The sequence below is a fragment of the Electrophorus electricus genome, chromosome 13, assembly GCF_013358815.1.
Source record: "Electrophorus electricus isolate fEleEle1 chromosome 13, fEleEle1.pri, whole genome shotgun sequence".
NCBI classification, from domain to species: domain Eukaryota; kingdom Metazoa; phylum Chordata; class Actinopteri; order Gymnotiformes; family Gymnotidae; genus Electrophorus; species Electrophorus electricus.
Genome location: NC_049547.1, coordinates 2918753 through 2933642, shown reverse-complemented (window position 1 = coordinate 2933642; position 14890 = coordinate 2918753). Strand labels below are relative to the sequence as shown.

Genomic DNA, 14890 nt, shown 5'->3' with positions numbered 1-14890 from the left:
GAACGGTCCCAAAGTTACGTTTCCTATTATGGGTTTTATCGGTCTGATAATATGCATACAGCGCGATGAGATCAATAAAAACAACAACAAAAAAATCTAAATCAAAACTTCAGGCAAAACGGGTCTTTAGTACAACACCATGGACCGTCCATAGGGGAAAAGAAAATTGAAACCACATTACAGAAAGTATGTACTACGTCCATGCTATTTCTTCTACTTCTGATTTTTTGTTTTGAACTGGATAAAGACACTTCAGAATATTGTCCTAAAATTGATACTCAGTTTCTCTCTGCCACTCCATTTCTCTCTCTCTCTCTCTCTCTCTCTCGCTCTCTCTCGGTCTCTTTCTCTCTCTCTCTCTCTCTCTTTGTGTGTGTGTGTTTGTGTGTGTGTGTGTGTGTGTGTGTGTGTGTGTGTGTGTGTGTGTGTGTGTGTGTGTGTGTGTGTGTAAGGAAACTCAGGCCTGCACTAGCATAATTATTAACCGCAGAGAGTAAATTTCTGTGAACCGCAGAGAGTAGATTTCTGTGAATTCAAATCTAGAGGAAAATTTCACAAATGTTAGCGTCAACACCATTTCATTCTACTTCTCCATATGTGTGATAACGCATTTCAGTTGTAAAATAGTTCGATTAAATTGACTACCGACAGAAATGTTTTGTTTTTTTTTCCAAACAGAAGATAAAATAAGATCCTACTGGCAACGCCAAACAAAGCGAATCCAACTATGGACCTTACAGAGGATGTACATTTTCAATGTGCTTTATGTTTAGTATAGCTTACTAGACAGTCGCGTAGTGCCTCTTTATTTCCCGATACACAACTTAAAGGAAACACTGGGACAATATTAAACAGGTGATGAATATATCTTTGTTTCATGCAAGAGACATAATCATGAATAATGATCGGGTTGATTTCGATAAACACGATGTTGTAAGAATATGTAGCTAAGCTACAGTTACTACCAAGAGCACTTAAATGCCCCCTGGGTCAATGAACTTGGAATACGTTTCCAATGGTTAAATCAGCGCAGGTCAACCTTAACACACCGAGTGAACACCTCTAGGTGCGGCAGTGGTTTTCCCCAAATCCAATCCGAATGGGATATAATGGGATGTCCACGTTTTGCTGGGCTAAAGAATACACCTTCGGAATTAAGATTAAAAATCACAAAGGCAACTGAAATATCTAAAGAGTAAAAATGATTCATCAGTTGTGTAAGATCATAATAATAAGCCAGTAAATATAGTGGAAAACGAAACAGGTGAATATCTCAATTTTAAACGCGCTCACAGCACGTTGGACACCGAAAATTATCATTTCGATTTTCTTAGCAATAAATACAACGAAAATATGTAGGACGTTTGTTTAGTTTGGCCACCGGTCACATGATTTTTAGGTCATGTATCAATTCCCATTGCAGAGAGGCCTGTAAACATATTCAGTATTACCTATTTCAGTTATTGATCGACTATTCATTAATTATGACAGTCGAGATTCCTATGGTTTTGAATATACTTTTCAGCATAATTTTGATTCTGATAAATCATCCAAATAACTATTTAAGTATAAATGTTTGTACACACTAAATGAATAATGATAAACAAGGAGACAATGAGATCGTTTTAGTGAACGATCATACAAACATTTATATATATATATATATATATATATATATATATATATATATATATATATATATATATATATATATATATATATATATGTGTGTGTGTGTGTGTGTGTGTGTGCGCGCGTGTGCGCGTGTGCGTCTAAGGTAAAGTACCTGCTCTCCTGACTTTTAAATTTTTTTTTAATCATTATGATATATATATATATATATATGAACATGTCCAAATGTCTACAGTTATATAACATAGCCTGGCACGTTTTATCCCTGAAATCAATTTACAAAAAATAATAAAATAATTTAATTTAAATGTAAATAATGTATTGCCTAAAATAAGGAAATTCCCTCTCCCCGAAACATTCCCGACGAATACATATATTTCCTGACCAACATATATCTTTCCTGGCAAGAAAAACAGTTTCCTCGCCTCTCACATCCTAATGAATATCTGCCAATCTACGAATGCTATTAAACAGATCCGTTTATCGGCCTATATTGTTGCCGTTAACTGTATGTAATAGATGAACTTGGTACCAGTCGAATAAAAGAGAGCCATAGCTTACTTCCCATATTGGCGCAGTACAGACCAGCAGTATCATAAAATGCATTTCCTCGTATTCGTTTAGTCTTAGGATAATGAATGTTCGGAATGAAATCTGTATTTATACCTGAGAATCTGGTGCAGTCAACCTTCAAAACGCCTTTGCGACCGACGATGTTTTTAAAATAGAATTCCTTAGCCTTTGCTGCTCCGCTCTTGTCCTTATGTACCCAAGAATTTGATCTAAATTGCAATCCCCATTTCATCCAGACGAGGGAGACTGACGACGTTCCAGTAACCCCAGGTGGATTTACACTTTTTATTGTTTTCGGTTGGTCAGAGCATTAACATAGCCAAAATGCATTTATGTTTTAATGAGCATATCTTCTCCAAGAAAAACATAATGTACAGATAACGTGCTACATTGGTTAAGTCTGATACACAAAGATCTGGTCAACTTCGACTGAGGCATCTACTGAATAGATCATTTTTAATCTACCTTCTATGCGTTTTAATTGTATTAACGTACAATTTATTTTTAAATCGTGGAGCCCTTTATTGAACACCTTATTCAAAGTTTGTGCTACGATTCTGTCCTAATGTTTTCCATGTGTTAGAAAGACTTCTAAACCGGGTCACGTAAGATAGTGACAACGTTCCTTATTATCAATGGGTCAAGTGTAAACTTTTACGGGCGACATTTTGCGAACTAATAAACTACACCTTCTTTACATTCTCAGGAAACACTGAGAACGTGCTGTGACAATGCAACCTTTAGGAATTTGTTCAACAGCTTATATAGAATAGTGCAACCAACGACAAAGCTATCGATTACATTAGGTCATTGCTACAGAAAATGTGTACTGAAAATGTGCTCAGGTGCAATTTCGAAGCACTTTCATTTTCCAGCTATTTCTGATGCTATGACCTGTTCGGGTGCATTCGCCGTGAAGTCTGAATCACGCCAGTTTTGCCATAACATCTTAAAATAAACAAACATATTGTTAAATAAGTAATATTAAGAAGTATTAAAAGATATATTATGTATCTTTAAGTTACTGAGTTCGAAAGTGCATCACTGTATATTCATATGTGTGTACACTGGTGCCTCTGTTTGGACATCTTTTCTTTTAATGCCAGGAAAATATGTACGTTCAAAATGAGATGTGTACTAGTTTTACTTGTTTACTAATTTCTGCGTTGTCTCTTATTTCAAGCCAATTTCAAGCCCATTCACTGATTAGCTCATCTGAATAGAATAATGTATTGCTCGTGATATTGTACATTCTGCGCTATATAGCTTGTTCATTTACTCTGCAGCGTAAAGTCATTACTGCATGCGTTTCTGTTGAAGACTTCTTAACTCTACACTTTTCGGACTGCCGCTTTTAGGTGTGATATCTTCATATTAATCCATCTTGTGTTATTCTGGACACACGTAGCATGCTCCCTTCTCTCTTTAATGTGAATTAATCTGTCCAGAAGGTTAAATTACGCATACCGGATGGCTCGTGTGCAGAACAGCCTATCCGAATTCGCAAGGACCAATGAAATCGACCCACCGCTCAGAGCGTAACAAGAGATATTGACGTGGAGGACGCGTCAAATTAATTCGGGCAAACTTCAGCCTACGGGATCAGACAAATTCGCCTTTAACGAAAGAGGAGCACTCTTGCCTCTATCTTTAAAGGAATTCTACAATTTTGCTTCTGGTGGAATAGAGAAGAATATCTTCGGATACTAATAAACCTTTTAGTTCTTCACACTGCACGCGACAGAGGCAGCGCGTTCAGCCATTGAAGGAAAACGATTTCAAGCAAAGCATCACAAAACCACGGGCAAATGGGTGAGCCCTCGTTCACATCTGCATGCTTCAGTGGCAAAGGGATGATAGAAGCAGAGCATGTTTTACATGCCTGCTTTACGACAGAAATGACCATAAAGTCAACGTCAAATTTCGGTCGGACATCTTTTTAAAAGATACACGCAAGTAGCTAATACAACTTAGTGGTTTTAGTTTTGCACGTCGACTGTGTGAGCTAAGGGCATGCAATAAGCAATAATTTGTTTTTAAAATCGTGTAGAAAATAATTGCAGTCTACGTATCAAAATGTCACGTATTACATAAGTAGCATAAGATCTTACCTAGCCCTTTAGGTAACTTTGGCAAAGTAATTGAGTTTGCACATTTGATCGCCATTTTCGTTTGAGCCTGTCATTCGATGAGCGGATTTGTGAACTGGTATTTCCTTCACTATTTTACTTATTGTAATCCATGCTTGCTGTGTTTTCTCCTGCAGAGCAAACTTATGGGGAGGTGAACCAGTTAGGAGGGGTTTTTGTCAACGGACGGCCTCTACCCAACGCTATACGACTAAGAATAGTGGAGTTAGCCCAGCTTGGGATCCGACCCTGTGACATTAGTAGACAACTTCGCGTTTCCCATGGGTGCGTGAGCAAGATTCTTGCGAGATACAATGAAACTGGGTCTATATTACCAGGTGCTATTGGAGGCAGCAAACCACGAGTTACAACACCGAACGTGGTGAAAAGTATACGGGAATACAAACAAGGAGACCCCGGGATTTTTGCATGGGAGATTCGGGACCGACTTCTAGCAGATGGAGTATGTGACAAATACAACGTGCCCTCCGTCAGCTCCATCAGCCGGATTTTACGGAACAAAATTGGAAATCTCTCCCAACCTGTGCAGTATGAAAGCGGCAAGCAAGCTCAACCACAACCAAGCATTTCTTATAACCATTTATATCCATACTCCTATCCTAACGCAATGTCCCCTTCTGGGGCAAAAATGAGCAGTCCTCCCGGTGTTCCAGTCACCGGTGGCCATGTAAGCATATCGCGCGGCTGGCCTTCTGCACACACGGTCAGCAACATATTGGGCATTCGAGCTTTCATGGATCCTACAGGTGAGACGAGATGACATTACGTTTCACACAAAAATTTGTAGATTTACTAAATACGAAGCTACTCTAGTAAGCTCGTGAGGACTAAACTGTCTTCTTAATTTGGTGCAATCTTCAAAGTGTAAGGATATATCCTATATATAATCGTGTAATGTCATTATACAAAATTGGCCAATTTAATGACAAAATCGAAAATGAAAAATAGCTACTGAAGCTGCTCAACGTATATCTGGGTTAAGATATCCTCGCAGCTCGTCCATGCAGGCTTTAGTTTTTTAGGATGCACTCCAACGAAAAAGTTAGCAGGAATCAAACATGCATGTATGACTAATATTGCAAGTTTTTAATATCCTGTAAAATAAATATATGGGCACGTTTCTACTACATTGCTACTTTGCAGTTAATAAAGAGAACATGATTAGCGTACATAGAGAATACAACAATCAAGATATGTACATTTAATCGGAGAATTATGATAAGTGTATTGTATTCTTAGTTTATAACATGATTTGCAGAGTTCTAGCATGCAAATACCTGGGCGAATATTTACTTTTACATTTTATATATTTTTATTTTCTTAATTCATGATAAATATAACAGCTAAAAATAAACATATACATAATTATTTCCGCTCACCGCATACAATTAAGTCAAAAACAATCTTATCTTAATATTAATTTAAATCATCATAACATCATTAAATAATCAAAAATTATACAAGTTTTTGTGTAATCGGAGTTCTTCTAAATTATTTACTTCCTATAAAATGTAAGAACAAACATGCATAGATTCTGGTTGATCTGAAATAGCCCTATTTGTTTTTCTGTCCAGCAGTGACTGGCCCCGAAGGGTATCCACCAAAACTGGAAGACTGGGGTAGCGTCAACAGAGCGGCATTTCCGTCCGCGCATGGAGTCAACGGATTAGACAAATCGTCTTTAGATGTGGACATAAAGTACCCCAGGTAACGGCATTCTGAGGCAGAAGATTTGGCCAAAACTACGGCTGATTATGCACATTACGGGAAGTCTGTATGGTGGTCTTACTTTATCTCAGAATTCTGCGGGGATTGAATAATCAGTAGTATAATGATGGCGCGTTAAGATACATATCTAAATGCGTGCGTGCGTGCGTGCGTGCGTGTGTGTGTGGTGTGTGTGTGTGTTGTGGTGTGTGTGTGTTACCCTCTTGTCCTCTTGTTTTCTTAGCCTTCATCTACTCTTTCTAGTTACGTTCCGCCATGTGCCTATTCTCCCTCAAATCAGTATGGCGTTTATAGCGGCCCAGCAGGTAGCTATGTAGGCCCTGGGCACCACTGGCAGGCCCAAGGAACGAGCCTCCCCCATCCAGGCAGCGGAATGGCCATACATTCGGGAGACATCCATTCTTCTATGCCCTTCAAGCACGCCGTAAGAGACGGTAGGTAAGACTTTTGTTGATATGTAATATGGACAATTCCACACCAAAATGATCATATTATAGGCTACAACTATGATTATCGACAGTAACTTGGACACCAGCCAAAAAGCGTCAAAGCTGATCAGAGGTATTTCCTATCAAGACGATCTTTACACTGCAAAGCGATTTGGATCCTAAAATGGCAGTCAGTAATAGTCTAGCTGACTTAATGTTAAAGTTTTATACATCTTTATATTTGCTTAGGGCTTCATGTTGCTATAATAGCTTGATTTTCAAGCTTTGGCGTGAGGAACACTCTGGACATAGAACAAATAATTATATCTTTCATTATTATTTTATTTACTACTTTTAGCGAAATAGCAAAAAATTACAAGCAACAATATACGCAACATTCATTGTATTTATGAGGATAGAATGGCGGTTGAGATCGTAAGCATATATGTGAGCCTAATCTATTTTTACTGTTAAAGTGTCTTGAGATGGATGTTGCAGATCAGGTGTGCTCAAATCAGCACCGGAAAATTAATATTAGACTCCCAGTCCTGGGCTGTTTGTAAAGTGCTTGGTGAAGACTAAAAAGGTTCATGTCAGGTTAGCTTGGTGTGTTATGAGCTCAGCGGGAACTTGCGAAGTAGCCTACGTAATTTAAAAAGGAGTGACATCATAAAAACATCTTGCTGCTTGTAAATGCATTATTAATGAATAATGGCATTTCTGCTTTTTGCGGGGTCACTGTGTTCGAATTCAGAGTATACTTTAACATCGTAAATTTAATAAGTTTTGCCACCTTCGAATAAATCGGTTTCATGAATGGCTGCTGTATCCTTGAAAATCTGTTTGATTTGCTCATGTAACTATTTTATACTTAAGGGTTAGTTCTCTATTTTTATCTGTATTTATTCGTTATTTATACTTTGGTCTTATTTTGGGGCACACATATATTGTTTGTATAGAACAGTAATTCTGCATGCTCGGTGTACATTCCCGTTCATTTGCACTGTAACAGTAATGTCATTATAACACATTCATCGGGGAAGAAAAAAGACCTTTTCAAAATAGGTATTGTCTTCGATATCTTACACTAATCCCAGTCCTAACATCCCAGTCTACAACTAGAGCAAATGATCGCAGCGTGTTTGCTCTCTGAATGTCCCCTCTTTGTTCTTCACAGGAGATAGAAAACCGCCGAGTCCCCTGAGTAAGCCGCAGCACCAGGCACTGAGTAGCATACACGGACTCGGCGTTCCTACCTCTTCGTCATAGCCCCGGAAGCTGTGTCTGCCAAGCGCAGAGTGTTGTCTTGTAAACCTAGCCGCACATTTAGTTGAGCGCATTTCAAGAACTCAAACAGTAAGTTAAAATGCTACTTCTCCTCACAGTGCGTTGTCGTGGTCATATCTTTTACCTAGCCTTCTGTGACAATCAATGCATATTTTATAATCCGCCATGCAATATTTCCGAAACGAAATGAATGTAATGTCTTACTTTGCTCTCACTGTCCTTGTGCCGCGTAGTTTGGTGGTTGGTTATTTTGTTTTATGTTCTTCTGAACAGGCTACTTGTATGTCTGTGCTATTTAAGAAAACGACTGCATTGCGAATGCAAAACATATTTTGCGAGGTTTGGCAAGGGTTACTTTGACGGTAGTGTATTGTTATTGGTTACATGATCTCGGCAATAACTTTTAAGTAAAAAAAAAAATCAGTACCCTAATCACTCTCAAATATGTGAACAAAGTAATTAATTACTATTGTAAATATGACAAATTCTTTAGTTATATATTTTTTATAAATTCATTTGTAAATATGCTGAATAAAGGCATGGTATAAGTACACTCCTATAGTCTATATCATTATTGTGTTGATTGTACTGTAAAGGACTGGCTAAATGTTTTTAGCCCCAGTTTTGGATGCTGAAATCTTGCCTTTCTGTTTTGTCATGTGTTACGGAGTCCATGATCATTATCCATCCTCCCAGTTGGTGGTATCCCAGTACACTCCTACTACAACCACAATTAGCTACAAAAGCGCTGCTATTTATTCCAGTACGAAACAGTTAAACGTAATATGCCGTGCGCGAAACACGCGGGCGATAAGCCTATTTTGCGCTCCTCTCAAGTGCGCTACCATGCTTAATGGTCCTTAGCAGCGTTTGGCACCTAATGTGATGCTATCGGTGTTTATACTGGAACAAAGCCACAAAGTCAGTAAAATATTGAATATCGGTATGCGATTGATCACCTTCAATGATTATTAGAGCCTAGCATTGCTTTGGGACCCACTATAGGATACAATTCTAGCCAGTGGTCGTGTCTTTTAAGCGGTTTTCTGCTAGTTAGTGAAATTACACTTAAGAACTATTAGAATGAAAAATAGCACGTTTAGCAGAAAACCAGGTTTATTTTTTTTAGATAATATGCATGCGATAATAGGGCATAACAGCCCAGGTAGATTACATGTGTCTAATGAAAGGAACAGTTCCAGCCGTTTTATGGATATGTATGTCCACGGCCCTACTTTTTGTGTGTTTTGTTTAACTTTTTTTCCCGGGTTACAAAAATGTACTAAATTAAATTTCAATATAATGCACATTTATACATGACTTATGTATTATTTTCTCGACAATGCCTACAGTTCAGAACAGTGCGCTGCTGGTCTTCCATGTTAGTTATTGTTTGAAATGGCGTACTTTCCAAAGATTTTGCTCCGCAACATTTGGCAGGTGGAAATGAATCACTTGGATTCATATGTTTATGCAAAGCGCAATTTCCTTAGAATTGCTCATGTCACTCGAGTTATACTTCTTTTTGTTAAAGTGGAGGCCTGATCTTTAGTTTTGCAGGAAACACTTTGGTAGATTCGCTAGATCTCTGCAAAACAAAATTAAATGAGTATCGAGCTATGGGATTATTTGTATCTATTTTATGTTCGTGTTCGTCTGTTGTATGGGAAATTTCCCGACAAATATGCAGACAACCCAAAGTCTATGCATGAGATGAGGAAGGCTAAGTAAGGCTTCGTGGGAAAAGTTATGCTACCATGAATATGCTATGCCGAAAAGAAGGTAATATTATACTTCCTATTGTCCTATTGTACACCCACTTCCGAACATAAAACTGTTGTGTGAAACTTTGATATTTAGATGGAATATAAACACATACATACGCACACACGCGTGCGCGCGCGCGCGCGTGTGTGTGTACATATAAAATCATAACTTTTTTTTACGTGTCTGTTTCACACCCGCGTAAGGAACATATAGATAGATAGATAGATAGATAGATAGATAGATAGATAGATAGATAGATAGATAGATAGATAGATAGATAGATAGATAGATAGATAGATAGATAGATAGATGACGTATTTAAACGGCTTCTGAATGACATTTTAGGCATTCGTCTTAATGCTTTTTTTAAAATAAAGGAATAAAATACACATAAAACATCTTCAGATGCACCTGCTTATGACACTTGTAAAACTGGCGCAGTACGTATGTTGTCTTGTTTTCTTTTCTTTTTCTTTCATTAGACTGGAGTGCGTTTTTAATTCGCAAGCATCATCTCGCTAATTTATAACCCGATAGCATTATCTTACGTATCCCAACAGGCTAAAAGACACAGAACAACTGATAAATAGGCTAAACTGGAAGAGCCTTACCAAAGTCTGAGTTGTATTTTCAGTAAATGAACGAAGAAAAGTGTGTCTATTGGACCTACTTAAAAATTGTCTAGATTTTATTAGTATTACTGCCTTAATGGCATTTAGGTATTCGCTGCAACATGTCAATAGCCCTTGTTCAACTCAAGAATTTTACAAAGTTACAGCTGAAACATTTCTAATTAATGATTGAATTAATCAGTGGAATATACTATCCAATACATTCGACTGGCCGAGCAATTAACAATATTGTATAACCGTTTGTGGAGGCGTCTTTAAATTATGAAAGATTTTGTTTTTCCCTTTCTTCCTTTTGTTAGTACGTAAAATGTTGGTTTAATTTTAATACGGCATCGTGATAAGCTACGGAAAATCAGATTTGTGCAGAATTTGTCGTCACTTTACACTCTACAGTCACTTTACAGACACTGCAAAAATTTAAAAGAAACAAGTATTAAAAAGTTTGTTAATAAAATACAAAGGTGTAATATGTAGCACCACGTGGCGAAAATGTCACTTCAGTTGTATAAGCACTCTCGGTGTCGTAGCCACGCCTCGAGACGTAGGGTGGATTCCACTCTTTTATTTCTGTTAATATTTTTTAATTACAATCTCAGCTCGAGGCCCCCACCCCCGTGCCTCGTGCCCTGCGTGCCCCTCCCCTACGCCAGTGAGAACTCTTTGGTCTACGTTTTTTTATTTGGGAAATTCGGTTAATATTAAAACACGCGGATAGGGAAAAGTCTAAGTTCATCTGCAGTAGGTGCAATAATTCTATGGTGTTCAGAGGCTAATTGAATCTGAAAGCCATTGCTGCAAACAAGTGCGCCGAAGCGTGTGCGTTGTTTAATGTTTATATCGCTAGTAATAAAGTACATAAGTGTCACTAAATTATTAGTTCAAGTACATCGAACTGACTTTTCAGTGAGTCAGTACAACTAAAGTGAGATATGTGAAACTTTGAGTGCATCTTTGGAAGTTAGGGCTGGGGTGTATGTAAACAGGTAACCTGTCAGCAGTGATCCAGAGATGTATGACTGAGAGTCTTTCTGTAGGAAGGTGTGGGCTGTGATAAACCTGCACCTTAAGCAGTAAGAAACACAAAGTCCACAGCATGAAATTTTTCAGTAAATTGGAACATTATTTAAACAGTGTTTTCAAATAAGTAGACCTAAATGTGTCTTTATTACCTAAATTGCCTTTTATGTATGCAATGTCAAACTTGATTTTATATATAACAAGAGCTGTGTTGTATTCTAATGTGTTGAGCTGTCCCTGTCTGGAGTTTAAATTGCACTGGTTATACATTTATTGGTGAAGATTAAGTCTTTGTACAGTATTTATCCATGGCATAGAAGCTAAAAAGCCAATTTTGGCACATAATGTTTCAGGAATTTTTTTTCTTCTGTTAATAATTATTTAATGTAATGGTTTCAAGGGAGGAAGAGGACGGAGTTGCACTTTTATGAGCAAGTACTAATGAGAAAGTATTTTACTGAAAGCACACATTCACATTAATGAGGTGGAATGCCATACATTAAATACAGCATCAGAGAGCTTGGGTGAGAGAGCATGATGGTATGGTCTATATGTAGCCATGTAGCCACGTAGCCATGTAGCTGTAGCGGTGACCTTAAAATTAGTTTAAAAAAAATAATGTAAAGGAAAATATTTGACCTGACTGGTGGCTTCAAGTTAAAAACTAATGCTTGGTGCATGACAAGTCTTTTGTTATATTATATTTGTTATATTCTATTAATCATATTCTATTCTAGTTTAAGCTACTGCGGTCCACAGTGGAAAACATCGTAGGCTCTGCTGGGTTTGCAATATCTTGTATTATTTCATGCAGCGGTTCATTTGTATGTCGTGGTTGGGTCCTGGGGACTGTGAAGGGGTGTTGAGAGTGCAGCTGTTCAAGGCCACTCCATAGTCACAACCTGTTAGCCACGCAGATAACAGATCAAACATGTTACGTGGCCCCAATGAGGAGTTGCTATTACTGTCAGGCAAATCGCCTGCCAACACCACAGCAGCACAGCCATTCAAATATTTTTTAAATGATTTTTGTATATTTACATACTAGTGTGTAGTACAGTTCTGTCACATGGAGTTCTGTTGAGTTCACGAGAAATGTCAAAAGCAAGAATGTTTCAAGGAAGGAGAACAAGCTCTATATCTTTTACAATGGAGTTTTGGTTTATTATACACAAAATGAAAATATCAAGGTGATTTGACTGGATTTTATTTGTATGCCAAATGTATAAAGTACTTCGTTTTTTTGTTTGTTTGTTTTTACATTAACAATCAAGCTTAAGAGTAGATATGTGTTGTTAGTTTGATAGTTATAAAGTCTAGTGCATTTTAGAACAGATTCTAGCATGAACTCTGTAGGCTTTAAAACTCTATAGGCTAAAAAGTATCGAAGCAGGGACAGTATCTGTGGAAATAGATTATTTCTTCAAGTTAACTCTGGTTTGTTGACCTCACATTTTCAAATGATTCAATTAAAAAGTTAGTGAGCCCATTTTAGATAAAATGAAATGTTTTCTACATGAAATATTTGATTGCTAAGCAAGCTAAGAAGCTATCTAGTTAGCAAATGAACCAAATAATCAATTCATTTATAGTTAAAGTATTGAAGGAATATATTACATTTGTTTGTATCCTATACCACAGGGTACAAGCTTTAAAATGAGGGCAAATTATTAAAATGGAAATGATCTACTGTCCATGAAACATCATCTGTAAACACAAAGGAGCCTGCAAATTTGCAAAACTGAGATGTTAATGAAAAGATTAACAATGGCCGAGTGTGAACATAGCCAAAGCCACAATGCAGCCATTACACTTTGTATAACTGCTAATGCTCCAGTGATGTAAGAGGCACACAACTCATGTTTTAGGTTACGGATGCATTTGTCACTCTCCTTTAGCTGGTAATCACAGGTGTAGAAGAAAGAATGTAGTTAAACAAGAAAAGCATAAGAGGATGTAACCAAACTACAGTAAGACAATGCAGCCAAACTGAGAGAGTGCTGGTCAACCTAGGTGACTCTGTGTAGTCCACAAGATTTCCGTGGTTTGTTCACTTACATGCAGAAAAGGGTTTATGTGTTTCTACACCTGGCTGGCTTTTATACACACCTGTGATGGGGCAGAGTCGCAAATGTTCATAGAAGTTACAGATCATGGAGGTCAACAGCGTTGGCTTTGGTGCGTCAAGTTTCATCTGTGTGAGCCACAGTCAAGGTCTGTCCTAACAGCATCACAGCACTATCATGCAAAGTGGAGCTGGCATCCAAACTCCAGACGATCATCACACTTCTGATAACCAGAACGAATAAAGCCAATGGAAGTCCTTGGTCTGAAATAACACTCAGACATAACATTAGTCTAATACTTAGTACAGCGGTGTTTGTTTTATTTTTAAGCACCTAGACGTGGAAATCACCTTACTTTATCTAACTATTTTTGGTGCTTATATGAGTTGAGAGTTTTATGTGCGAGGGTCAGTGAATGTACATTCCCCAAGGGAAGGAGAAAGCTTTGGCCTTAAAGGCCATTTGGAGCCGCAAGCTTAAACAGATGATAAAACAAAACTCATCTGCTAAGCTAAACAATAGGAAGAGGCATGTCTTTGCAGCGTCGGAAGGGGACATCAGCTCTTGTTGCTTTAGAGCCGAATAATTTGTCACTGTCTCCTGTGTGTAAAGAAAAATTTGGAATAATTCTGCAGGGACAAGAGCTCGTGATTTTCTGACAAACTATTTCTGCATTACTGACTGAGTGCTCTCACTGGCCCATGCGTTACCAAACCTTTATAAGACAAAGTATACACAACTACCCACAATCGCATTTAAGTAGCCTCATGAAAATGATCTCCTTTGTTTGTTATATTTCAGGGTTTTACTCTATATGTGACTAGTAACTAGGTTCTACTCAGCATTTTCATACATCACTATGATGGCTATCATAGCCTATTAGGGTAAAATATAGTACCACTGAATTAGCTATTACCAAATCTATTAATTATTGCTACCTGTTTTTGAACTAATGCTACACCATCTATTAAAAGTGTGTAGCACTGCTTGGATAACTCTGTAAAGGCAGAGGCCTGATCTACTGAGGATAACAAGCAGCACCCTACCGTGTTTCAACTTGCCGTGGCAACTCACCACATCAACCCGCTACTTTAAAAGCAGACAAGACGATGACATTTATCTTCTCCAATTAAAACAAGCCATTTTACGGCCTTTCTGCCTCCTACCCCCAGCCAGCTGCCTCGCACACTGATCCATGGATGGATTTATTTTACGGGCGAAACCAATGTGGCTGTACACATGCATTACCCACCAGATCGCTTTGACTGCAGTGCCTGAACTCTGGTTATTACATTCAGATGTATGTAATGACTAAAGCAGCATGAACTAATGTTTGCATACACAATTGAATTGGTTCCTTTTAGAACACAGCCTTCAGAGTGCTTGGTAAACTAGAGTTGCACCCGCTTTTCTGTGTAATATTAGCAATGGGTATGAAAATATCTACAAATTGTCATGTTTTATGTTTCCAACTTCAGGCACAGATCTTTTCTAGTAGAAAATATGCATCCCACAGAGAGAGAGAAAGAAAGTTTGAAAGCGAGAGAGAGAGTAAATGTTCTTGGGTCTATGTCAAAGGCTTTTAATGTAATGATTTCTATCTGTGTGGT

At 37.9% G+C, this 14890-nt stretch overlaps 1 protein-coding gene across 1 annotated transcript; it reads left to right on the top strand.

Moving 5' to 3' along the window:
- The first annotated feature begins 4446 nt into the window (after positions 1-4446).
- Positions 4447-7780, top strand: pax1a (paired box 1a). Its single transcript, XM_035533008.1, is given in 4 exon segments — positions 4447-5101; positions 5930-6078; positions 6307-6517; positions 7689-7780. Coding segments are annotated over 4 exon segments (1107 nt in total).
- Positions 7781-14890: the final 7110 nt, after the last annotated feature.